Genomic DNA, 24,178 nt, shown 5'->3' with positions numbered 1-24,178 from the left:
TTTATAGGGGTCTCAAAGTCTCAACAACAATCAACTGAGTAATATAAACTGAGACCGTAAAACAAAAATGCAAAGGTCAAACAGAAGTCACAGAAGAAGAATACAAAAAAAAGGAACATTGGACACATTCCCACAACAAATACAAAGAAGAGTAAGTGAGAAATTATGTCGTAAAAAGAGCTTAAGAGAAGAGCAAAACTATTTTTTTTCTTTTTGAGTTTCTGAGAATCCTTTTCTCCTCCTCCTTCAAGCTTACAACACAACATTTCATCGCACAAGCCTCAACCCAGAGAGCAAAAATCGTAGAGCAATGATTAAACTTTTACAGATTCTGACAAGCCTTAACGTCAGCCGCTTGTGAGGCCAACAGGGACTTCCCCTGCTCGCTTGACTCCAATATGCGTACAGCTGCATCCACCACCATCTTCTGGAACCTATCGTCTTCCATCTTCCCTATAAATTCTCTAACCAATTTGAAATCCACACCACCAGCCAGAATCAACTTTCCCAATATCTCACCAAAGTTGTTTGGTGCCTTAGGAAGATCGATTCCAATGTCGTCCAACAGAGCACCGTAAAGCAAGAACCCGGTTTCAAGATCCTTGGGTGTGACCACCTTCTTTGTTAACAAATACTCCAAGAGTTTGGCTATTGGCTCAACGACAGGTGGGCTTTTTTCAAGGGACAGGGATATTGCTTCCTTCACAAACTCTGCATGATATGAAGGCGACCCGAGCTCCTCTACACACTGTAGAGCTTCATCAAGAAGTCGAACATTGAAATATTCTTCAAGAAGCGACTTCGTTTTTCTTTGAAGCACTTCTTCGCTCAACTTGGGAGCACTAGGCTGGGGTTTCTCCACCGGAACTGGTACAGTCAGAGGTGCAGCTGACTGTGCTGGTGGTTCTGCTGCCATGGTAACTGGACGCGAAACTGAACCGCTTCCCTGCAACAAGGCGCTTGTCTTGCCACTAATGATGCCGCTGCTGCCTTGAGGTAAGAGCCTCGTGTTCATTGAGGCCGACTTGTTCACTGCTGGAGAATGCAGATGTCCTGGCCCATCGCGTCTAGACATTGATCTTGTCCGGGGTACCTCCCAGTTATCATTGTCCACCCCGGGCATCCCAGGCATCCTTCGAGTCCCAGGCATACCAGGCATCAAGCCACCCGCACCAGGTCGCCCACCAGGGTAGACAGGGCCAGGGCTCACAGGCCCACCACCAGAAACTATACCCCTTCTCATATTTGCAGTGGCACCAGGTCGGAGACCAAGATTCTTCTCCGCCTCAGTATGGATTTCGGTTATAGTTCTTGCTTTCATCTGCACAAGTAATGCAAATTGAACATCAGAACCTCTACACAATGGACCAACAAACAAGTCTCAACCTTGTAACTCATAAAACTGAGGCATTATCAGATTTTTAAAGTCAGGATTACCTCTTCCCGCCTAGGAACCCAGCCATTGGAGCGCATGTCGATGATATTCTGAACCATGAATCTCAGACGCAGTTCCAACTGAGGATTCTTCGACAGATCCTGTAGGCGTCTAAAGTATACATCATTGATCCGTTTTGACTTCATGTTTCCGTCAAGTTGTTTGCCAATAGTTTTGAAGAAATGACAAATAGCTTCGACATTTTCCTCTGCTGGACAAGCTTTCTCATCGGCCCCCAGAAGCTCCTGTGCTCAGACCAAATAAATAAAGGTTATTGCTAGTGCTAGATACCAAAAAAAAAGTTGTCTAAGAAAATGTATAAACGTATAGGTGTTAACCTGAACAATGTGATGAACAATCTTTTCTGGAACCATCTTCTGCTTTAAAAGCTCTCCGATCAAACGAATATTTCCTAGAGTCTTGAGCTTCAACAATTTTTCTTTGTCATTCCGCTCAGCCTCCTGATCTGGAGCACTCATCTGTCTAAGTTCCTCCCTCAACTCCGCAGCTCCCTCAAATGCCTCTTGACAGATATTCAGCAGAACCCTCTTAAATGTGATCTCCTTATCCCCAGGCTCTGCAGGTGGGAATGTTGGCAGCTTGTCATTGATATCAGAGCACAATTTCGCGTACATATGGCAAAAGGTCGGCTCAAGGACAGCTTTGTCAAAAATAAGGGTAATCACACCCTACAAACAAAAGAAGAGAACACTGGTTAGCTACACGAACAACATAGATGATTTAAACAAGACTTCATCTATGCTTGAGACATAGAGTACACACACCTTCAGGATATCAGCAGATGTGATGCCAGAGTCAATAAGTTGGCCCTTAAGAAGATCATACTTTTCAGGGGTTAGCTTGTTCAGTATCCTGGACAAGCAAAGTATATCTTTGTAAGTGTGCAAGTTTGATTCAAAAAATTCATGTTGGCAGTACGAGAAACCATACAAAAGTCTATACAACAAATAACTGTCTCAACGGAATTACCCTTTCACAGTCTTCAGAACACGATCATTTTCGGAAAGATTTCCTCTTCTAGCTGACCAAGGCACTTCGGCTTTGACGAGGACAGGAGCTGGTCCACCCTGGTTCTACACGATATACAAATACATATAAGTAAGAAAAATAGGAAATCATGCCAGAATGTAAAAGACCAAAAGAGGGAAAAAAACATTAATTTATTGATCAATTACCCCTCTGTTGGATGGTATTTGTCCCCTTGAAAACTGAGAATTAGGTTGGTCTTGACGATTAAATTGGCTTGCTTCAACATACCTGGAGTCTCTAGACTCACGGAGATTATCCCACGACCTTTCTTCCCCAGCGGGGGGAGGTTGAGTCGTACGGCTACGCCAATCGCGAGAGTCTGGCTCAGAGAAGCGACTTGCAGACTGAACCGGAACCTGGATATTTAGGATATTAGATCTGTGTTAAAACTTAAAACTCATGAAACTTCATGATAAAGGAAACAATACAAAAGTTACGTTTCAATACCAAATTGGTTACGACACTTTCCCCACGTGGCCAAGTCTCTACCTCCCCAAACAGTTCTGTTGCAGTTTCCCGTTGGACTCTTAGAATTTCATCAGAGAGTTGAGTAGTCTGTACGTATGCAGAAATGTCAGTTACCTCAAATAACGAAGAACAAATACGAACAACAGAAACTATTACCGGCCTTAATCCTATATTTTTGAACTGAGATAATCACCTCTTTAAGTTCCAGGAGCTGCTCACGGCTGTACTTCACACGTTCACGGCCATCGAACCTCGAGTCTCCACCCTGAAACAAAAGCATAACCCAGGATAAAAAAACTTCATTAACTAACACTCAATACACAAAACCATATAAGAAGTGACATACAAAGGAGACAAAGAAACACAAATTCTCAGTACACAGAGAGGAATAACCCGTGAATCAAAAGGCCAACATGATTGAGGAACAAACAACTACACAAAATGTCAGTAGGTCCTTTATGAGCAAATAGCAGCTAATAAAATGCCCACCTAAAAGCCTACATATCATTATACGTCCATATTTACAGCAGCTACACATACTTGTGTGCGCCACTAAGAATCAGGACAAACAAATTGCTTGCATCAATCGTATATGCATATGTTACCTATAAATTCAATTCTGTATGTTGCAGACACGTGACGTGATTCTATGTGGTCGGGAAGCAAACAAAATCTAACATGAGCTCAGTAGTAATTCAACAATACAATGCTATGAAACTCGCAAATCAAAAAGCTATCAAATCAGCAAAATACCAAAGACTGTAATTCCAAACCAAAAAGCTGCTGATTGCTATAAACCGGTAAAATTGGATCAAGTTCAGCTCAGGTGTCTTAACAAAACCATATCCAGACAGATAAATTCCAAGTCCGAGGAACAAGAAGAGCTAGATCCAAATAATACAGAGGGGGAGCTTGGCGCGGAGAAATGAGGGGGTACCTTGAAGGGAAAAGAGGAAGCAGGAGCACCACCATGAGGACGAAGGAGAGGTAGATCCGAAGAGGAAAGAGAGCCAAAAGAGAGAGACGAAGAAGAAGAAGAGGAACCAAAGAGTCTGTTTCCTCGACCGCCACCAGGTCTCAAGCTCAGCACCGTTTGATCGCCCTGCTGCATACCTCGATATAAACAACCTAGATCGAACCGAATCTCACCACAAAAATCGACGAGAAGAAAGAGCTAAAGGTAGAAGCTTTTTCAGCGACGGATGAATCGCTGAACCCGAGAAATCGACTGAGAGGAGGGATCGGCTTTGTGGGTCTCTCTCTCTCTCCTGCCGTTAGCAAAGAAGAGAAGAGAAAAGGGTTGAGATTGAGAAGAAGAAGAAGAAGAAGTCGAGAAGGAGACACAATCCCTTCTCTTTATTAGGGTCATATTCCTTTTTTTCTTTTACCAGAACCAGACACACTTATGGCCTTAACGTTTTTTGTCAATTAAGTTACAGTTGTGTCCTTTGATTTTGTTTTGTTGTCTCTTTGTTTCGTCACCCTCATTGGTTTTTCCGTCATTAAGTACTTTCTTAGCTTTAATTCATAGGTATAAAAATCATTCCTCGTCCACAGCACAATGTCAAAGGGTAATTAATGGAGCTTACTCAGCTTGTGTTTGCTGCAGATCTAGCTCATTGTAATTCACTGAAGCAGTGAAATATACGAGTCTGTTATTATTACTTCATTGAAAAAAACTAAATCATCTTGCAAGTTGCAATCAAACTTCCAAATCTCAATATCTTTTTTACTTACAACAATTGTCTGTAACAACTAAATAGGCGGTTGACACAACAAGCAGATGACACAAAGAAATAATAGCTTCCGGCGTTTATAGCTTCTCCCTTCCCTTGTGTTTGAATCAACTCTTCATGAAATTGAGAAGTCGGTGGGCTGCGCAATGTTGACATCCTCAAACTCGTTATCATCTGCAGAAGAAAGAATGAGGTGCATTCATCAAGCCGTCCATAGCTTTCTATATCTAGAAGACTAGAATGCAATACAGCATGGGAGGCTGATTGATGGGATATAAACAGGAATCAGGTTCAGCTAGATACTACATCCACAAATGTTTTAAAGAGTTCAACCTTTCAATAGGATGGACACAAATCAATGAAGTTTAAAGTTTTCAGAAACCAAAGAAACATTTAAAAATAAGTAAGATGCATGATGCATTACCACATTTCTATAAACAAACAAGGAGTTGACATTATCAGAATAAGATAAAAAGGGGTAAAGAGCTGAGGAAGTACCTTTCCTCAAAGCCAGAGCCACGACTGCATCATTCTCAACCTGAAAAAAAAACAAGCAAAAGAAACAACCTTATCTAACTTAAAATACGCAAACGGTGGCAAGTGTCCACATACCTAAGACGGTTCTTCAATAAACTTGAAACAAGAATTGTTATTCATTCCCCATCATTGGCAGGAAAGATAAATAAAATAGATGATACATCCAAACGTTTTGATACCTTCTGATCCGCTAAAGTCTTTGAGTCCTCTAATATTTCTTCAGTAGACATTAAAACCAGACGCTGCTTGCTAACTGGCTGCTCAATGAGGGCAAACAGTTTTTGCTTAACATCCAAACCAGTCTCTGTTGGATCACATTGGATAAAGTAAGTTGTTTTCATGCGCTTCACACGAATATACATGGCCTGCAAAAACAAGATTATCACAGACTAATCAATACTACAACCAAACCAACATGGGCCAAATCTAGTTTCTTCGACTGGTTAAAGCAAAATCCAAGAAGAACAGTAAAAAAGATGTTCAACAGGAAGCTGAAATTAAGAAGTACAATAAACAAAGAATGATCGAATGAAGATTGAATGGACTAAGAACAATCAAACTGAACCAACGAAGTAGAAACATACCATGGCAATACAAGGATGACCAATTCACTCTTCTTCCGCTGCCGATTCCGATCAAAAATCTGTTACCCAGATCCCAGAAAAGATAAATTATAAGACTTTCAGCGACAATTCACACAACCCCNCCCCCCCCAAAAGAGTGAATTTAGAAAAACAGATGATCTTGTTATCCCCCCCCCCAAAATCTGTTATCCTTTAGGATATTCAAAAGAAAAAAAAGATTGAAAAGCAAAGATTTTTCAAAACTTACAGACTAAGATAAGAAAGAAATCGAATGACCTAGATCGATTAAGGTTGAATCACTGACCACAAGAACGGAAAATCTCGAGTTGGCCTTTTTATTACGATCTATCAATGTAAAGTTCTCTCACTTCAACCCTACAAGGAAGGTGTGAAGAAAAAAAGCTCTACAACATCGATTAGGCCTCCTCGTAGCTAACCCACTGAAAGATAAAGAGGGTTCGTTTTGGTTTAGTTCGGTTTAACTTTTAAGCTTTAACTCGTTCCCAGAGTCCCACATCGCTAAAAAGTTAAAAACCAAAGTATTGATCTCACACCTAGCTAATTGGTAATTGAAACCGAAATTGGATAATCTTGCTACAATACAATTAGAATTGGACTGATGGGCCTAGAAACTGTACTAGTGAAATTAGGCCCAAAGGACGTGTGTGGAATTAATACTTCGTCAGGATGCGAAGCAGAGCAAGTTGCGATTTCCGATAATGATCTCTCAATTCGTTTGTCTCCCGAAGCCCGTCGCCGGCTTCTCGCCGGAGATGACAGTTAACACTTGGAATTTCGCCTCTCTCTCCCTCTTTCAATGTTCTTCAGGATATGGCTTTCGATTCCCGCATAAGTCGAAACGAGAAAGAAGGATTCTCATGTGTTCTGGTTCGACACATTGCTTTCCTTGGTTTTAACTCTGTTGGCTCCTTTGGTTGCCTTTTGGATTAGTGGATGTATTTTGTTAAATAAAGCGTTTGTGATGTTAACCACTGTACATTATCCTGAAGGAGAGAGATCAATTTTTGATCGTTAAATTTACACAAGTGTTTTCAGTTTTGATGTCAAATTCAAATACTTTTTGTAATGCTTTGAGAAATTTGAATATATTTTTTTTTGCACAGATTCAAGCTCTCAGTCCTGGAATGTTCCTGTTCTATCTAGCTCTGAGGTAAATTTGTTTTCTATGTTTTCCATAGTGGTTCTTCCTCTTCCATGGCTGTTAAAAATTATGTTGAACCCTTGACAACGTTTTTAATATGTTAGCTAGATATGTTCATTGACACCACTAGACTGTTTTGTCAATGATATTATATATGCAGCTGGTAATGGATGATCAAGAAATTAGTTTGTTATTTGTTTATGTTTAGGCCTTGATTGATTGATTGCGTATCAGTGAACTATGTTTGGTGTCAAAAGGTTATTGAGAGGCTAAAACAGGCAAGAGGAGGACAACAGTTTCTGGCCATGTACTCAAGTGTTGTTGACGGAATTACAACCGATCCTGCAGCGATGGTTCTTCCGTTGGATGATCACATGGTTCACCGTGGTCATGGAGTCTTTGACACTGCCACGATCGTTAATGGGTTTGTCACTTTGAAATCAAAGCTCACTTTTTCCAACCTTAACTAGTCTTATTACTCAAATCATCTGAGTTTCACTTGTTGCCCTGCGACCAAGCAGGTACCTTTATGAATTGGATCAGCACCTTGACCGTATCATACGGTCTGCATCAATGGCTAAGATCCCACTTCCATTCCATCGTGAAGATATTAGAAGAATCCTCATCCAAACCGTGAGCGTTTCTGGGTGTAGAGATGGATCTCTAAGATACTGGCTCTCTACAGGCCCAGGGGATTTTCTCCTATCTCCATCTCACTGTCGCGAACCAACTCTCTACGCCATTGTGATAAAAACGAACTTGACCACTAACCCAAAAGGTGTCAAGGTAGTGACCTCGTCCGTCCCCATAAAACCTCCAGAGTTTGCCACAGTGAAAAGCGTTAACTACCTCCCTAACGTTCTTTCACAAATGGAGGCTGAGGCCAAGGGAGCTTATGCTGGTATTTGGGTTGATAAAGGTGGATTTATCGCAGAAGGTCCGAATATGAATGTTGCATTTGTTGTTAATGGTGGTAAGGAGCTTGTAATGCCACGGTTTGATAATGTTTTGAGCGGATGCACAGCAAAGAGAACTCTTACACTCGCTGAAGAGCTGGTAAACAAGGGGATGCTTAAAAGTGTGAAAGTAATGGATGTGACATTGGAAGATGGGAAGAAAGCAGATGAGATGATGCTTATTGGGAGTGGAGTTCTCATCAAACCTGTGATTCAATGGGATGAAGAATTTATTGGTGATGGTAAGATCATCATCATATAAACATTTGAAAGCTTCACTCTTGAGTAACTTAATCTACTCTGAAATTGCTTACATGATGGGTTTCTTTTTTTGTCTAACTCAGGAAAAGAAGGTCCTATAGCAAAGGTGCTTTTGGATCTGTTGCTCGAAGATATGAGCTCTGGTCCATCTTCCGTTCGTGTTTGTGTTCCTTACTGACCCCATCACTCTCTTTGTTCATCAAAGACAATAAGTTGTGGTCTTTTTTCGAGCTTTGTTGTTATTGTAAGTTGAAGGTTTACTGGCTCACGATTCCATGTATCTCTGTCTTTGTAAAGCTTTCTCTTTATCACTTGTGAATTTTGATCAGATCCATTCCCTACAATTTCTTGTTTTTTCCTCCCTTCTTTCTTTTGAAAGTTATAACAAGTACTAAAAAAGCAATTTTACATTGCCTACAAAAAAATAAAATAGTAAAGAGCTTTTTATATTCTTCTTCTTCTTCTACGGTCTCCACGTTATTTAGCCGAGGGAGTCGTGTTTTTAGGCACGTATCTGGATTTTTTTTGTAAAGCAGGAGCCATAGTGAATAGTGATTGTGGATCAAAAATGAAGATTTGGGTAAAGCAAACTACGGTCGTGAAGCCAGCTAAAGAAACGCCTACACATAGTTTATGGCTTTCCAATTTGGACCTGATACAAGTAAGGTTTCACATGGGCACACTCTACTTCTTCAATCCTTGTTCCTCCTCCAATCTTCCCAACACTCAACTCCTCATCGATGCTCTGAGCAAGGTTCTTGTCCTCTTCTATCCTGTCGCTGGAAGACTCCAAAAAGGTAAGACTCGAAAACGCGTCATTCTTCTTCCTTTTTGGTCAAAGGATCCATTTTGCTGCTGGGTTTGACAATAATTCATATCTTGTATTTTGAATGATGAAACCCTGTACTCTATTTGGCTTTCTTTGATGATCTATGATCGATAAGAATGGGAGGTTGGAGGTCCGATGCAATGGAGAAGGAGTTATGTATGTGGAGGCTGAGACTGATTCTACTGTACAGGACATTGGCTTACTCACTCAAAGTTTGGATCTTTCTGAACTTGTACCTACTATTGACTACTCAGGAGACATCTCCTCCTTCCCTCTTGTTCTCTTTCAGGTAATCTTTCCTCATCTGCATGTTGACGACACTTAGTTAGTAGTTGAGGTTCAGGGTTTAGGCAGAGAGACTCTTGTTGTTTCTGTCAATTGTCATGAATTGAACTATTAGTTAACGCAGACTATAAACCTGAAACTTCTTTCTTTATTATCATCACATGTTATTATATTGCATAGAACACAACATGTATATGGACCTAAACGGATATCTAACAGGTAGGTATTTGATATTCTGCAAGGTCACCTATTTCAAATATGGAGCGATCTGTGTTGGAAGTTCAATACACCATACATTCGGGGATGGTACTTCTCTTGGGTATATCATGGAAGCATGGTCTCAAACTGCTCGGGGACTTTCAGTTAAGCTAACACCGTTCTTCCACCGCACTGTTCTTTGTGCAGGGGAGCCTCCCTGTCCTGTCTTTCCTTACACAGAATACCAACCACCCCCATTTCGCAATCCTCGGATGAAATCCCTGGCTTATAGATCAAATCCTGAATCTGATTCTGCAATTGCCAGTCTCAAGCTCACACTTCTTCAACTGAAAGCTCTTAAAGCAAAGGCTGAGATTGCTGATAGTAAGTTCAGTACTTATGAAGTTCTGGTGGCGCATATTTGGCGTTGTGCTTGCTTTGCAAATGAAGGTATGGAATTGATCTTGTTGGAAGAACTCTCTCTTTGGAAGTGGCCCAGCTGTTAGTCTTAATACCTATCTAACAAAGGGTCTCACTTTCCACTTCTTCTTTTTGTCAACTGACAGATTTAAGTGAAAAAGACTTGACGAGATTGCATATCATAGTTGATGGGAGGTCAAGGCTACGACCTAAGCTTCCGCAAGGATACATTGGGAACACTCTCTTTCATGCTCGACCGGTATCACTGTTGGATGATTTTCGCAGAGAGCGTTTCACCAGAACAGTGGAGAGAGTTCATAAAGAAATAAGGAAAATGGACAACACGTACTTGAGATCAGCAATAGACTACTTGGAGAGACATCCTGATCTCGATTACTTAGTTCCAGGGGAAGGGAATCCGATCTTCAGCTGCGCAGCAAACTTCTGCATCGTCAGTCTAACGAAGCAGATTGCTTCTGAACTGGATTTTGGATGGGGAAGGGCCTTCTACGAGAGAGGTTCACATATGAATGAAGGGAAAGGATTTGTATTTGGGAGCACAGACGAAGAAGGGAGCTTGATAGTGACCATGTGCTTGAAGAAGACTCAGCTTGGTAAGTTTCAGAAGCTGTTCTATGACTTTCTCAATGTGTCTGCGTTGTGACAGTTAAGACAGAGACGGCAGGAATGTATCTCATTTGTTTTCTTATTTCTACTTCCCACATCGATAACTTCAGCTGTGTTCTAAACTTGAGAAGTAGTATAAATAAAGCAGCCACGGGTCCTAGCAAATCATACCTTTCTCGGCCTTTTGGCTAAGATCAAGTGTAGTATCTGTTCTTATCAGTTTAATATCTGATATGTGGGCCATCGGCTCACACGATATTAACTCTATTTTTTAAGGGGGAAAGCCCATTAAGATAGCTTGCTATCTGGGCTTTCGCGAGTCGCCCATGCGTTGCACTACTGCAAGGGCCCGGCTCATCCCGTCAGTTAACCAGTCCAATTTTTAAACAACCAAATTACTTAGAATCTGAAAACATTAATTAAATCGTAAATGTGATAAATTATCTGAGATCATGTCGGCAGAAACATGTTAGGTCCAACAATAAAATACAATTATTTAAAGTACATTTTAATTTACTCGATTAGATTTAAAATTTGCAAAAGTGGTCGTATGCACGTTGATAGGTCCAAAGTATTCGATTGGGCACTTTCTCTATCTATCTGGTCGGCTTAAAAGGGCTTTCGTTGTCGTCGATCTGACTTGTCCGATTCGGTGGCAATTTAATCGGAGAAATTCACCTAAACATTTCCGCTTCCCTCCGCCGCGTCAATTCAAAAATACCCTCTCTGATCATTAGACATTATTGATATCAAAAATCAAAAAGAGATTTTTGTTGGGAATTTTGATTTTAGAATAATGGTGGAGAGAACGACGAGTTTGGGGGTGGGAGGTAACAATGGAGAATTCTCAGGGGTAAGAGAAACGATGTGGGCACAACAAGAGCTTCTTCAAAAGATCAACCAAGAGCTTGACGCTGAACGTGAAGCTTCTTCATCTGCAGCGAGCGAGGCTTTATCAATGATTCTACGGCTTCAAGGTGAGAAAGCTGCGTTGGAGATGGAGGCTAGTCAGTACAAGAGAATGGCTGAGGAGAAGATGTGTCACGCAGAGACATCTCTTGCCCTTTTCGAAGATCTGATTTATCAGAAGGAAATGGAGATTGCGTCTCTTGGGTTTCAGGTTCAGGCTTATAGGTGTAAACTACTCAGCCTTGGTTGCTCTGATCCGGCTGTGATTGAGAACAGGTTCCCTGAAAATCTCATCTTTTACGGTGATACCTCTCGCGGGAATCAAAAAACCAAGATGAAGAGAAATCTATCGGTAATTTAAAGTTTTGAGATTTTGGTTATAACTGAAAAAAAAAACTGATTCCATGGCTATATAAAGCTTTCTGTTTTCATGTTTTTTGAAGACATTGTTAGATCAAAATTAGCTAAAGCTATGTCTTTCGTTTTATGTTGCAGAGTCCATTTGATGGCATACCTAGTGAAAGAAGCTTACTTTTGTCTGATGTTAGTGGTGAAAGCTTTGAAGAGAAGAAAGGTCTTGTTGAGAGTTCTTTATCTCCTCGTGAAGACTTGAATGCTTATTGGGATCAGATCAGGAGAATAGATGAGCATGTTAGAGAGATTTCAGATTCAANGAGGTTCAGAAGGAATCTAAGTTCCCTTTGCTTAGGCGTGAGTCTTTGTCACATGCGTTGGTGTCACAGGTTAGCAATACTATCCTTGAGTCAGCTAAGAGTGATGTCAGTACGATAATGGAGATGATGAAGAACCCTGAAAGATACTCTGTGAAAGATACTTCTATAGAGACACCGATTCTGTCTCCCAAAAATGTTCAAGACATCTTTGAGGTTCCTAGGACGACGAAGGAAAGCCTTACAATCATCTCGGAAGAAGAGGATCACGAAGAAAGAAATGTAAGTCAATCATTGCCAAGTGAACTTTAATCTCTTCTTTTTTTGCTTACGTGGTTTGATCAGGTGCTTATGTTGTCTATAGAAAGAATCACAGGTTAGAGGCAAGATGGTGAGTAGTAGTAATTACGAAAGAAGAGTGAGTAGGCCGCCAAGAGATACGAGTATCAAGGGAGAACATTTGAGTTTGCTTAAGGAGATTAGAGAACAGCTTAATGCAATGCAGTCAGAGATGAGAAGTTTAAGATCAGAACTGCATCAATCTAAACCTGTGTATCATGTAGAAGAGGATCGAGCCCTTAACTCAATTCAAGAGGTAAATCATTCTTTGCTCTTGCTAACTTGGTAAGGATGCCTAAATGATATTTGAAACTAAAAACATGTTTTCTGTTTCTTGAAACAGGCTATGATTCACTTCTGGCTGTAGAAGCTATACCATGCGGCGTGGTTCCTGTTTTCTATACATGCCATATGTAAAGTTACTTAACCTTTCAAGAGGATTGAAGGGATGTAAAAAAATTATTTCTTGATTGATTTCAGAGTAACACTCTGGTATTTGTATGTAACTCCATTGGCATTGTGAAAACAAGACTTTAAAAGTATTTGAAACAAAATCGACAAGGGATAGGATTTTGTAGTTTAATGATTCAGCTAATGCAGAAAACGCAAGAAGGATCTTTAGAATGGTTATCAATATCAAGAGTGGTGCCTTTCAAACACTTAAAGTGGTAGACATGACCACAAGACAACACACACGCCTCTTGTAAGCTGCGCAAGGAAACATTAGGCCGCTCTGGATCAGTAGCAAGATCTCTCTGACATAAGTCGCACGAATGTCCAACTTCCTCAACAGCAAACACTGTGTCAAGCTCTGCAAACCCCCCCAAAAAAAAACTACTTCAACACAAGAGAAAGGGGATGGGATATCAATCAAACGAATGGGGCATTGGTTTTAAAAAGTTTTAGGATACCGTCTCGAATATGTGGCGACGCATGACTCGGAACTTGGAGAGGCTTGGTAGTCGTCTTGAGGAGTTGTTTGATTTCGTTGTAGATGTTTTGAACATCAGGTGAAGTTTCTGCGGATGATCCTGACGTTTGCAACTCTGAACTGATTCTATCAACCCTCTGTTGAAGCTGTGAGAGCATATCCTTACTCTTGTCTAGAGTTTTTTCACCATCGACTTTTTCTTTCGAACCCATAAGTTCTTAATCATACACAAGAAGACGAAACGTCTGTATATAATAAAAAATAGCAAAAGTCAAGCTTTGTTAATCTTTCGTCAAAGAGAGTTTGAAACTTGTGTAGGAAGATATTAGGTTTTGCAAAGCAAGTACAATTAGGGTTTAACCAGGGATTAAGAGTCCACGCCACCACTAGAAAAAATTAGAAGCTATGATTGGATTTGGTTTGTACGAAATTCCCAAACAAAAATTGTTATTTATTAAATATTTATGGTCACCCGTATAAGAAACTTAGTCAACAGAAATCGAAATCGGAATAAAGCCAAAAAAAAAAAAAAAACTAAAGAGAGTCTCGACGAACCTGTCACCTGTGTATTCGAGTCGCTATGTCAAGAGGAAGAAAATATAAATTAGGATTCCATGTTCTGTACTTATTAGTAGTATTTTGCGTTGAATATAATTTATAAAAGCGATAATCACGACATTGATGATGAATGACCAATGTCATCGAAGCTATAATACATTAATTATATAAACGTGAAAGTAATCATATTTCCCAAATTTAACTTAATTGTTTTGAGTTAAGAGTTTGTCTCGAATTGGAGTTCCTTTATAAGTGAAACAAAATTGGAAGCATTCCATTTATTTGCTAATTAAGTTTATTTAATGAACATTGATGATGACTTTGTCTCAAAATAAATCCAAAATTAAACGTATACTTATCATTTCATTATTATTATTTCAGCTTTACAAAAAATAAGTATTAGTGGTCTTCAAACACACATGTACCATCATTGTGGAATTTGATTGCCTCATCATCAAGATTCATGGATGAACCAGCCTGGTTCAAAGAGGACCTGGAAAATTCCCACTCTCCCTCTGCTCGTTCCACTTCTCAACCTGCGTTAAGATACGCGACAAACATTGTTGGACGAATCACAAAGTAGAGGAGTGTTGATATGTGTATCACGCAAAAGACTAATGGAGACCAACACATTCTCCAGGACAGAGAGCGCGGTAATACTTGGCAAACCTTTCGCAGTTGTACACCTGCAGAAGGATCTTTGAATGTCAACAAGTGATCAAAACTAATGATGGCCTAAAGATGAGAAAAGCAGTGCATGGTTTGGTTTGTTGTAGGGAACCGGAAATCAGCAGGAGCAGTTTTCAGTTCAAACTAATCCAATACAAAAAAAAGAGCAGACACAATTGTGAAGAAAGACACTAATTGATAAGGTTTGTAAACACAGAATCAAAAAGGAAAAGACTTTTAAGTAAGTATTCATAGAACACTAATGGTGAATGCAAAAAGCATCCCCAAACCAAAAACCATTCTCAAATCTTCCAAATTCTCTTAATGCCCTCTCTCTCTATAAAAATCACAACTTTTATAACTGAATTACTAAACAAGCTCATGATGTGGCATTGCCAATGAACTCATATCAGAAACCCTTACATCTTCTAAAATTTCAAACCACATAGGATGCTTTGGAATGTAGAAGATACCGAGGAGGAATCAACTCTAGTAGCATGCAGCAATACGGCTTAAAGTTTTTTCCTTTTTCCCCAAATTGATTCGACAAGTTTCTAAGGCATAAACAAACAAACACCTACGGTGGTAAAAGATNTAAAAAAAAAAAAAAAAAAAAAAAAAAAAAAAAAAAAGTAAAACTTTATGAAAGCAATTAGTCTCTGATACATTAGAAATCAATAGCCATCGAAGTTATTTATAGCACACAGACACAAGCAAATCGAATTCACCTCGTCGTCTAGTTCCATGGCTGATCTGATCAATGAATGAATCGGAGAATTTTGATTTTACAGATGACACTTCTTTTTTTTTGGTCTGCTTTGTTCAACAAGGCTGATGATGAAGAGTCTCTCGGGTTTTATTTAACTGAGAAAACCGAATCATCTGAATGACTCTCAATCTAAGTCTACTTTATTGGGCTTTCATGGGCCTTAAAATAAAGTCTTCTTTCACAAAATTTGTTTTTTTAGGATTTATCAATAAAGTACTCTATGCCTACCTTTTTGTCGGGACCACCAGAAGAAGAAGAAGCTGATGATGATCAGAGATTCTATACGAGGTTCAGGACGAGGACACATTGCTAAAAATGATTGGCTTCTTCTGTATACCCACTTTGCACTTTTCTAAGTTTGCGAGGCTGGATCTCATTCTTTCCTGCCAAAGATACTTGTGCAAACCCGAGTAACAACTACTCAAGATGATGATGATACTGAGCCGCCGTCTCCGATTCTTCAAGTCTATGAATGCCATCTTCCACATTAGCTTCAGGGCCAACTGTCGCGACTACACGACATCCCTAGTAAGGAGAACTACAGATGGGTTATCAGGACATATGCGCCTCGAAGTCCATACCCGCTAATTAAGAAACACGGAGAGATTGCTTGCTTCTCTCCTTCAAGAGATGATCAAAGTTAGTTTGGTGGTCAAGCCGGTGCGCTCTGTTGCAATCAATCACTCGTGAGAATACCTCTTCTTATGCTTTATCTCGTTTTAGCTATCCTTTGGTTTCTCTAATCCACCACCGCAACTATATATCTATCATCTTGCATTTGTGTTTTCTATCGACTATCGTATCAAACAGCTTGGTGGTATGTTGTTGTGTTTATTAAATTTGTCTTTTACATTTTAATAATCAAGGTTTTGTTCAAAAGAAAAAATAAAAAGAAAAAAAAAGTCTTTTTTTATTTCTTTTCACAAAATTAGACACACCAATTTTTTTTTCTTTCGAATTATTGTGTAAGAATAACGACTGGTCCGGTTGTCCAAAAATTAGTAATTATTTTCCTCCTATTTTTTCGATTAGAATTTCAAATATATTCATCAATCTCATGTGCAGTATTCTGCATATCTTGTGTATATTCTCTCTATATAAAAAAAAATACTTTATACTAATCGTCCATGAATTACACAAAACAAAGTACTAATAAGTTAATCAAAGTGATAATTTATATCCAACTTACCTATTTGACTCTCCAAAACCCCACCACACACACGACACGTACGTCGACACGCCTATACTTACGATCTCTTTGTGTCTGTAATAATGTGTAAGAAATGACTAGTTCTTTTGTCTAAAAATAGTAACAAAATCGTTATTTTCCTCCTATTATTACGATGAGAATTTAGACTTTTAATCTTCTTCTTTGTTGGGGGGATTTAATGTTCTACAAATATACATCAATCTCGTTGTCTATCCACTAATTTCTAAAAAAAAAGTACTCTTTTTGGATAATTTATTTTCGGACAAGATCTCGTTAATTATACTTAATCAAAGTGTACTTATTTATCTCCAACTTACATATTTGACTCTGTAAAACCCACCACACACTCACTCACTCACTCTCACACACCTATACTTTATCTCTTTAAATATATATACGCATTTCTCCATATCAACCCTACACCTCCGTTGAGATCTTTCCTTTCACATGGCTGATAATGCCCAAGTAGTACCCATCGAGGAACCAGCCGCAACCGTCACTGCTACAGAAACGACAACTACAACAACGACCGAGCCAGAAGCCAAGAGCTCTGACCAAATGGAGTCACAGACTGATAATAAGCCACCCGTTGGAACATTGGTTACACTTGTCAACATTTTAGCCGCTGGTGTCCTTCCGATCTTCACTTTCGTCCTCTCGCTTACACTTCTCGGCTACGCCGTGTGGCTCCTTTACATGCGTAGCTACGACTGCGAAGATATCCTCGGTCTGCCACGTGTCCAGACGCTAGCTAGCGTCGGCCTCCTTGCGGTGTTCGTTGTTAGCAATGCGGCTCTGTTCCTACGGCGGAAGTTTCCGATGCCAGCACTTGTGGTGATGGTGGTGATCTTGTTGTTGATGCTTTTCATCGGTTTGGCGTATGCGGGAGTCAATGAGATGCAGAGCCGGCGGTTTTCAGCGACAAGGACGTGGTTCAACCTCAAAGTCATGGACGATGTGAACTGGAACAATATCAAATCTTGTGTCTACGATAAGGGAGCTTGTAACGACCTCATTTACGGAACTCCAAATGAAAAACATTACAATAGAAGAAAAATGCCACCCATCAAGGTTTGATCATCATAGTCATAAATATATACTTTTCTTTGATCTCAAGGGACCATCTTTTAGAATGCGCAACCGGTGCATGGGATAGGAACATTTTGAATATATGTATATAACTATATATCAATCACATCAAAGATGAGTTTTGTAAAACATCTTCCAAATAGTTTGAAACGAATCCATGTTATATATGTATAGATATATTTTGACCCAAGTTTTGTATTGATTTGATGTCGTTGTTGTTGCAGAATGGATGTTGTATGCCGCCGGAGACATGTAACATGGATTCGTTAAACGCAACGTTTTGGTACAGAAGAAAAGACGAAGGGCCACCGTTAAAGACGACGGTGATGTACGATGGATACGGTGATGAGATGCTGGTCGGAAGGATAAGTGACTGTCAGCTGTGGAGGAACGATTGGAGCGTGTTGTGCTATGATTGTAGGTCTTGCAAAATCGGATTCGTAAGGTCGGTAAGGAGGAAATGGTGGCAGCTTGGTATCTTCTTGATCGTCATCTCCATATTTCTTCTCATCTCTCATCTCTTGATCTTCTTGGCCACTTTTTGGGAACGATTCAAAGGTTAGTCAGATCATGAAGAAGGTCTATTCTGATTAGGTTAAATTAAAATAATAATCTCTTCCTTATGCATTCGTTTTAGTACTCAAGCAGATGTTTCTTTTGAGCAAATTTTTAGCTCTTCTTCCTCTTTTCTCTTTTGTTATCGTCGGTTTCATGTAGAGAATGTGTTTGTAATAAAGTATAAACAATTGATTTTATTATTTAATTAGTCTTGAATGAAACTTTACCTTAAAACTTCAACAGTATCAGCTTTTTCAGCTAATTATGTTTGTAATAAAGTGTAATCAAAATTAAATATGTACAGAAGACAACAACATTGAAGATGTTTTGTAAGTACATATATGATTGTTCTAACTCCTAACTACCAACAGAATAGCAAATCAAGCTGGATTGTAATTAAAAGCTTTGTTGAATTTTCTTGGAAATTAGGTGCATATATATTAATATTAGGGAAATCTAAAATCAAAGGAATACATTATTATAAAAAGGTAAAACAATAACATAAGGTGAAAATTTCTAATATATTTTTTTCCTGCTTGCATCCTTTTCACCTGTACAAAGAATAATGACCAATCTTGGGAGAGTCAATGACAACAACAATGGAAATGGTCTCTTTCACTCAGTTTGTGAGTGAAGAAACAGAGCTAAGACCGTATTTCATGGCAGCTTCCCACACCAGATCAATACGGTCAACGTCGATGGCTCCAACCTCATGATGCTCCCAACCCTCTAGCATATGAACCACTCCTCCTGCATGGCACGCGTGCACCACTCCTCTCTCCATTGTGTACTGCCACACACACATACACATAGTTGAGTCTGATGGACCAATGAGCTAAAAACACAAACAAGATTCAACAAAGTAACAAAACCGATCTTTATATACCTCGCAAGTTGCGAGTCCTTCGACATTTTTAGGGAGTCTCATAGCTGCTAGATCGCCGTAAGTGCAGTTCCGTCTAAACTTTAGGATCGGTGGCACCACAAACTGGTGGAAATGTGTCCCTGCGGGAGCCCAGCTCTGCTCCCGCGGTGTTAACCATTTTCCAACGATCCAAGTCTATGTATTCAAACACTCCAAAGTAAGTACATTAACACTTACCCAACAAACTAAAACCAGTGAAAGAGCATTACAGTACCTTGCAGTGTTGCGCAGCGTTGTATTTGGTCACTTGTACAAGGTAGTTCTGGAACTCAACAGGAGCCTCTTTCTGAATCTTTTGGAACCTTTCCACAGATAATGTCAACATCTGTCAATTGTCCCAACATCAAAAAACGTCAGCCTTTTGGGATTCTTTTGGTAAACAGTATCTTTGAGACAATAGCTAATTAAAAGATTAGTATCAATACTTACGAGAACTCTGACTCCACGGCGACAGAGGTAAAGAGCAATGGCTCTTCCAAGCTTAGAAGTGGCTCCAGTCAAGAAAACCTCTTTCACATCTTTAGGAATTTCATTGAGAATCACTGCTGCAGTTAAAGTGTTCCCATGAACCACACGAACTCTAAGGTTAGGGTGCTTGTTGACAAACAGCGTTCCACCACCATTTAGAGCTTCGTTCTGAATCATAACCCAACAACAACAACAAACCTCTTAGTGACTTGACTATAAATGAATCACTAGCTCACACAAAAGTTGAAGACTTTTATAATAAGAACCTTGTTGAGAGCAGCCAAGCTTATAACTTTAACACCAATCTTATCAGCTGTCAGAATCGCTTCCTCAATCAGATTATTAATGCCTTGTGTAGCAAACGGTAAGAAATACTGCAAAGAATATTAGGAAAAAGACTCCTTGTCACACAAATGTTCTGTTTTTCAAGGGGAGAAAAGTTAGGGCAAAACTAAGGGAAGCATACTTGGAATCCGAATCTGGGAACGCCCCAAGTCTGGCAAAGATTGTTTCTGAGTGTATAGAAGCTGAAAAGAAAAGTCTTTGACCAAGCCCACATGCCCAACATTACACAGAACGTGAATGGCCACATTGGCAGCAAGAAGAACCTTGTAGTGTACGGTATTGAAGCAAACGATCTGAACACGAATGGTGCGTGCATCGCCGACATTACATCCACACCGTGAGCTAAGAACACAAACTCCGGTACTCTCTTCCGTTCCTCTTTAGCACACAGAGATCATCAATTCGTTAGAAAAAAAAAACACTGTAATTTTTAAGGGTAATGATGTCATTTTGAAAAATATACTTTGACTCTGAAAAGGTTTGACTTTTAAAAGTCTTCACCCACTTCTTCTGCTACACAAGTACAAAAACTTTACATCTCTACTAATGTCTCCTCATTAATTGGTACTACTTAACTGTTTTTGTGTGTTCTGCTTTTTGGGTTAAATCTTCATTTTTTTTTTTTTTTGGGGTTAAATCTGAAAAACTTTAAGGGTGGATTAATTTGTTGCTAAATACCTGCACTGAGACGAATCTTCTTTTGGAGTTCCCACGAGTTTGGGTTTTGTGTGTTGCCCAAAACATCAAAGAGAGGCATAAATAGACAAAAGTTGGTCCCCATTTCTTGATGATGTAGACTATGGTACCTGCATAATCCCCAACAAGAATATCAACTTTTAAAGCATTTATAATCATTGCCTTCTGTAAAGGCAGTAAATGTAAACCCACACACAATTACTTTCTATAGACATCTTTGACAGCAAAACACACAAACTTGCTTCTTAAAGTAAAAAGATATGACAAAGTCACGTTTGTGTGTTTTGCTAGTTCAAAGAATAACGTTAGAGCCTTTATTTAAAACATGTGAAGCCAATAAATCTAACCAAATCAGAATAAATAGACATGTGGAAATTTTGCAAGTAAGGTAAGTTAAACGTCAACCACAACATACGTTGGAGTGTAGATGAGATATCGTAGGAATGGAAGAGTCTCGAATAGCTTGTGTGAGAATATCTCAACGTTGCAGTGTCCTAAACACCTCATGAAATCAAACATAACAGCGTATCCGTACATCACACTTAATGATCCAACCCCAAACAAGCAAGATCCAATCAAAGGAACTCCAGCTACGACACAGAGGATAAGGTTTTCCAATAACGTTGCGTTTCCAGCTGCCAATCCCAAACAGATCAAAAGATGTTTATATTACAACTAACACAAAGAGATGTTTTTTTGGATTGGTGTGTGTGTGATTGTAATTACCAGTCATGGGATGTGGAACAGGAGATGAGTGGTGGAAGGAGTGGTAATGCGTGAAGAAGTAGTTGTTACGATGGATAGATTTGTGCAGAAAGTAGTATAAAGGCTCTGAGAAAGTCACGTGTAGCACAATTAATGCGATGAGTCCTTTCGTGTTCCACAGAGGAAGACTGTTCATCATCATCATCAATGGTGGAGACATGTAGCAGATCAAACCCGCAATTATTGCTTGTAGGATTATGTAATTGTCCCTGAAACAAAACAGACCCACAAATCAAAACGTTACCTTTCATACCCTATAAAAAAAACAGAGGATTAAAGGAAAATGAAAAAGGTTTGTTTTTAAATATATATATATATATATATATATATATGTGAGAATTCAAGGGGTGAGATTGGAGAATATACCAGTGCCATTCGTGATCAATCTGCTTAAAGTCGATGCCTTTAGGGTTAATCCTTAGAGTACGAGTCACGAAAAGCATGTTGTTGAAAACGCTCCATAGTTCATGAACGAGTGCTTTGAGTCCACAGATGATGAGAATATGAAGACACCAAAGAGCCTTTGTGATATCTTCTTCATATGCCCATGAGTACACCACTTGTGCAACTAATGGACCGTACAATATATACTTCACAAACAGAAAGAAACCAAACCAATATGAGATTTAGAAACCAAACCAAATCAAATCTTTTTAAAACTCAGATAAGATTGGTTTTGCCCTTAACGAAAATAACACAAACCTTGAGATTGCCAAAGTTTTCCCAAGGCCAAGTAGATAAAAGAGCAACCATTCTTCTTCTTCTTCTTCTTCCTTCCTAGTCTTTTCTCAAATTGTAGTATCTGTTACCTCCTCGGAGTTTGAGATCTCTTTCTCTCTCTCTAATTCTTATTGGTCTAAAAGAACCTTAAAAAATTTCTCCAGTTTTCAAGCAATCCTGAGAAATTGTTTGCTTCCTTATTGTGGAAGTCAAAAAGAAGAGAGAGAATAGACTTGAAGATAAGGTATCTCTTAAATTTGGAAGAGAAAGAGGATGGAGAATTTTAGTTGGGATTTTGAGTTCGTTGAGAGAATTAAAACCATCCGTAGAAGAAGAGAGTTAAAGGCTTTGTTGTGTTTATGTGTGCATTATTGAGAGCCTCGAGCTCTGCTTGCTTATATAAGCATTCAAACTAAAAGAGCCAACTACACCCACAAAATTTTATTTTTTCTTTTTCTCTATTACGAAAAATCAAATAATTGTTTGACTTAAAATAAAAATCAAACAATTTTTTTTTAATGCTGAAGAGAATCGTTTATATTTTAAGGTAAAAAAAAATGAGACAACGAAATCATTTTTTCGCCTGAAAATAAAACCTTTACTGTAATTACGTTTTTTAAATTAAATATAACTTTTTACAAATCCACAATCAATAACACCAAATTTTTAAAGAGTTTTTAAAAGTCTTGATTGAATAATAACATATTTTATCTAACTTTTAAAGTCATTAAAATTCTTTCTAAATCCTAAACTAATACCTCCCCTTAATTGCTATATCAACATTTATTTTGGTGTATAGTAAAAGTTTTCCGTTCGAGCTTTTAATTTGGACTTTGATTTACCTTTGCACCAATAAAAATGCCTTATTCAAACTCATGTAGTATCCAACTGTAAAACTTCTCAAAACGAATTTCGTGTTTTAAAAAAATGCACATTAGTATTACTATGAAGAACTTGGAAATGGCACCCAAGAAGCAATTTCAACCGAATTAGTAAGTTAGTTACTTAAATGAGACAAAATATAACATAACCAACAAAAGAACATACCAAAATATATATATATATTTTCTTAGTTTGAGTGGCCACACAAAAACAAGCATACTTGTAAACTAAACAGAAATTATTTCCTGATGAACAGACATAAAGTCTATATATATTCCAATATAGACCTAACTTCATCGAAATGTTATTATAATAATGATTTTTCTCTAAAATATTTTTCAATAGTTAACGACGTATAACCCATTTGATGCAGTGGACATAGCTCTCACAGCTGGACTCTCTCTCTATCTCACACACACACACACATTTAATGTTCGGTTTACAGTTGAAGCAGCGATGGTTACACTTCTCGATCGGTGGCTTCTTGGTATTCTCTCTTTTATCTTTTTTTGTCCAGTTTCTCTAATTCAAGTTGTCTTTTTTCTTCTCATCATTTTTAATACTAGTATACATTTCTAGATATTTTAATTCTAAGTTGTATTTTATATCAGTTCAAATCAGAAATTAATCCGCATTCATATCACGTTGGGTACAATTGTGGGACTACACATATATGGAGGACGGGCTTAGGGTTTAAGCTTTATGCCATGATAGAGCTGACATATATCTAAAGGCTGGTCAAGAGATATATCAAATATATCATATGTAACCTTTAATGTCAGCCTCTCTTTTAATGATACGACAGCAAAATATGCCCCCAATTACGATTTTTTTTTTTTCGTATACGTACTAGTTGTTATGTCGTAATAGTCGCAAAATAGTCTTAGTGAACAGAGTATTTACTTAAATGAGCATATTTTTTTTTTAGAGTATATTTTCTTTGTCGTTTGTGACTACTGATCCACAAACGAAATCCCATAATCGCATGGATGAAAGTGGTTGGTACTACGTGCATGCAATATGCATAATCATTACTTGTTCCTTTATGCCTTTTTATCTTTCAAATAATTGAGAGCTAATTGGCTTGGTACTTATCATTTCATGGAATGTGATAATTAAAAGTCAT

At 38.7% G+C, this 24,178-nt stretch overlaps 7 protein-coding genes, 1 long non-coding RNA gene and 1 pseudogene across 10 annotated transcripts; 4 read left to right on the top strand and 5 right to left on the bottom strand.

The window, feature by feature from the left end:
- Nucleotides 19-4,325, bottom strand: LOC104726351 (eukaryotic translation initiation factor). Its single transcript, XM_010445195.2, has 9 exons — nucleotides 3,891-4,325; nucleotides 3,147-3,218; nucleotides 2,933-3,040; nucleotides 2,632-2,841; nucleotides 2,426-2,529; nucleotides 2,221-2,308; nucleotides 1,774-2,124; nucleotides 1,438-1,680; nucleotides 19-1,321 (listed from the first exon to the last, which is right to left on the bottom strand). Exons 1-9 carry the CDS (start codon nucleotides 4,062-4,064, stop codon nucleotides 323-325), a joined length of 2,349 nt encoding a protein of 782 aa, XP_010443497.1. The 5' UTR covers nucleotides 4,065-4,325; the 3' UTR covers nucleotides 19-322.
- LOC104726350 lies at nucleotides 4,590-6,253 on the bottom strand. 3 transcript variants are annotated; one of them, XM_010445194.2, is made up of 5 exons: nucleotides 6,087-6,253; nucleotides 5,811-5,869; nucleotides 5,406-5,591; nucleotides 5,188-5,227; nucleotides 4,590-4,863 (listed from the first exon to the last, which is right to left on the bottom strand). In XM_010445194.2, the coding sequence occupies exons 2-5, from the start codon at nucleotides 5,811-5,813 to the stop codon at nucleotides 4,805-4,807; spliced, it is 288 nt and encodes a 95-aa protein (XP_010443496.1). In that variant the 5' UTR covers nucleotides 5,814-5,869; nucleotides 6,087-6,253; the 3' UTR covers nucleotides 4,590-4,804. The 3 variants fall into 3 exon arrangements, with proteins under 3 accessions (XP_010443496.1, XP_010443494.1, XP_010443495.1); XM_010445192.2 differs by having other exon boundaries at nucleotides 6,058-6,252; XM_010445193.2 differs by having other exon boundaries at nucleotides 6,115-6,252.
- Nucleotides 6,494-8,533, top strand: LOC104726347 (D-amino-acid transaminase, chloroplastic). Its single transcript, XM_010445189.2, has 5 exons — nucleotides 6,494-6,698; nucleotides 6,935-6,981; nucleotides 7,230-7,396; nucleotides 7,494-8,170; nucleotides 8,273-8,533. Exons 1-5 carry the CDS (start codon nucleotides 6,530-6,532, stop codon nucleotides 8,365-8,367), a joined length of 1,155 nt encoding a protein of 384 aa, XP_010443491.1. The 5' UTR covers nucleotides 6,494-6,529; the 3' UTR covers nucleotides 8,368-8,533.
- LOC104726349 (shikimate O-hydroxycinnamoyltransferase-like) lies at nucleotides 8,650-10,871 on the top strand. The gene is made up of 4 exons (XM_010445191.2): nucleotides 8,650-9,003; nucleotides 9,134-9,307; nucleotides 9,546-9,951; nucleotides 10,068-10,871. The coding sequence occupies exons 1-4, from the start codon at nucleotides 8,758-8,760 to the stop codon at nucleotides 10,583-10,585; spliced, it is 1,344 nt and encodes a 447-aa protein (XP_010443493.2). The 5' UTR covers nucleotides 8,650-8,757; the 3' UTR covers nucleotides 10,586-10,871.
- Nucleotides 11,090-13,044, top strand: LOC104726345 (annotated as a pseudogene).
- LOC104726346 lies at nucleotides 13,031-13,713 on the bottom strand. The gene is made up of 2 exons (XM_019232935.1): nucleotides 13,379-13,713; nucleotides 13,031-13,278 (listed from the first exon to the last, which is right to left on the bottom strand). Exons 1-2 carry the CDS (start codon nucleotides 13,608-13,610, stop codon nucleotides 13,055-13,057), a joined length of 456 nt encoding a protein of 151 aa, XP_019088480.1. The 5' UTR covers nucleotides 13,611-13,713; the 3' UTR covers nucleotides 13,031-13,054.
- Nucleotides 14,210-15,481, bottom strand: LOC104726343. Its single transcript, XR_758028.2, has 2 exons — nucleotides 15,354-15,481; nucleotides 14,210-14,642 (listed from the first exon to the last, which is right to left on the bottom strand). It is a non-coding gene; the product is annotated as an uncharacterized LOC104726343 (long non-coding RNA).
- On the top strand, nucleotides 16,861-18,406 carry LOC104726342 (tetraspanin-15-like). The gene is made up of 2 exons (XM_010445187.1): nucleotides 16,861-17,675; nucleotides 17,918-18,406. Exons 1-2 carry the CDS (start codon nucleotides 17,052-17,054, stop codon nucleotides 18,254-18,256), a joined length of 963 nt encoding a protein of 320 aa, XP_010443489.1. The 5' UTR covers nucleotides 16,861-17,051; the 3' UTR covers nucleotides 18,257-18,406.
- Nucleotides 18,711-22,540, bottom strand: LOC104726341 (protein ECERIFERUM 3). Its single transcript, XM_010445186.2, has 11 exons — nucleotides 22,153-22,540; nucleotides 21,817-22,040; nucleotides 21,412-21,659; nucleotides 21,101-21,320; nucleotides 20,668-20,795; nucleotides 20,111-20,367; nucleotides 19,911-20,018; nucleotides 19,606-19,812; nucleotides 19,391-19,501; nucleotides 19,138-19,311; nucleotides 18,711-19,041 (listed from the first exon to the last, which is right to left on the bottom strand). The coding sequence occupies exons 1-11, from the start codon at nucleotides 22,201-22,203 to the stop codon at nucleotides 18,871-18,873; spliced, it is 1,899 nt and encodes a 632-aa protein (XP_010443488.1). The 5' UTR covers nucleotides 22,204-22,540; the 3' UTR covers nucleotides 18,711-18,870.

Source organism: Camelina sativa, chromosome 11 (genome assembly GCF_000633955.1).
Source record: "Camelina sativa cultivar DH55 chromosome 11, Cs, whole genome shotgun sequence".
Classification (NCBI taxonomy): domain Eukaryota; kingdom Viridiplantae; phylum Streptophyta; class Magnoliopsida; order Brassicales; family Brassicaceae; genus Camelina; species Camelina sativa.
The sequence above is the reverse complement of the archived record's forward strand: the minus strand, read 5'-3'. Positions and strand labels throughout refer to the sequence as shown.

Excerpts from the sequence above, each read along its gene's own strand:
- LOC104726342 (XM_010445187.1), top strand. The coding sequence starts at position 17,052 with ATGGCTGATAATGCCCAAGTAGTACCCATCGAGGAACCAGCCGCAACC. Across the intron at positions 17,676-17,917 it reads GAAAAATGCCACCCATCAAG|AATGGATGTTGTATGCCGCC; the intron begins GTTTGATCATCA and ends TTGTTGTTGCAG.
- LOC104726347 (XM_010445189.2), top strand. The coding sequence starts at position 6,530 with ATGATCTCTCAATTCGTTTGTCTCCCGAAGCCCGTCGCCGGCTTCTCG. Across the intron at positions 6,982-7,229 it reads CTGTTCTATCTAGCTCTGAG|GTTATTGAGAGGCTAAAACA; the intron begins GTAAATTTGTTT and ends TGGTGTCAAAAG. Across the intron at positions 8,171-8,272 it reads TGAAGAATTTATTGGTGATG|GAAAAGAAGGTCCTATAGCA; the intron begins GTAAGATCATCA and ends TGTCTAACTCAG.
- LOC104726346 (XM_019232935.1), bottom strand. The coding sequence starts at position 13,610 with ATGGGTTCGAAAGAAAAAGTCGATGGTGAAAAAACTCTAGACAAGAGT. Across the intron at positions 13,279-13,378 it reads GTCGCCACATATTCGAGACG|AGCTTGACACAGTGTTTGCT; the intron begins GTATCCTAAAAC and ends GGGGGTTTGCAG.
- LOC104726349 (XM_010445191.2), top strand. The coding sequence starts at position 8,758 with ATGAAGATTTGGGTAAAGCAAACTACGGTCGTGAAGCCAGCTAAAGAA. Across the intron at positions 9,004-9,133 it reads AAGGTAAGACTCGAAAACGC|AATGGGAGGTTGGAGGTCCG; the intron begins GTCATTCTTCTT and ends ATGATCGATAAG. Across the intron at positions 9,308-9,545 it reads TCCCTCTTGTTCTCTTTCAG|GTCACCTATTTCAAATATGG; the intron begins GTAATCTTTCCT and ends ATATTCTGCAAG.
- LOC104726351 (XM_010445195.2), bottom strand. The coding sequence starts at position 4,064 with ATGCAGCAGGGCGATCAAACGGTGCTGAGCTTGAGACCTGGTGGCGGT. Across the intron at positions 3,219-3,890 it reads CTTCCTCTTTTCCCTTCAAG|GGTGGAGACTCGAGGTTCGA; the intron begins GTACCCCCTCAT and ends CTTTTGTTTCAG. Across the intron at positions 2,530-2,631 it reads AAATACCATCCAACAGAGGG|AACCAGGGTGGACCAGCTCC; the intron begins GTAATTGATCAA and ends TATATCGTGTAG.
- LOC104726350 (XM_010445194.2), bottom strand. Across the intron at positions 5,228-5,405 it reads AGACTTTAGCGGATCAGAAG|GTTGAGAATGATGCAGTCGT; the intron begins GTATCAAAACGT and ends TTTTTTTTTCAG. Across the intron at positions 4,864-5,187 it reads GGCTCTGGCTTTGAGGAAAG|ATGATAACGAGTTTGAGGAT; the intron begins GTACTTCCTCAG and ends TTTCTTCTGCAG.
- LOC104726341 (XM_010445186.2), bottom strand. The coding sequence starts at position 22,203 with ATGGTTGCTCTTTTATCTACTTGGCCTTGGGAAAACTTTGGCAATCTC. Across the intron at positions 21,321-21,411 it reads TGTTCCACATCCCATGACTG|CTGGAAACGCAACGTTATTG; the intron begins GTAATTACAATC and ends TGGGATTGGCAG. Across the intron at positions 20,368-20,667 it reads GAAGATTCGTCTCAGTGCAG|AGGAACGGAAGAGAGTACCG; the intron begins GTATTTAGCAAC and ends TGTGTGCTAAAG.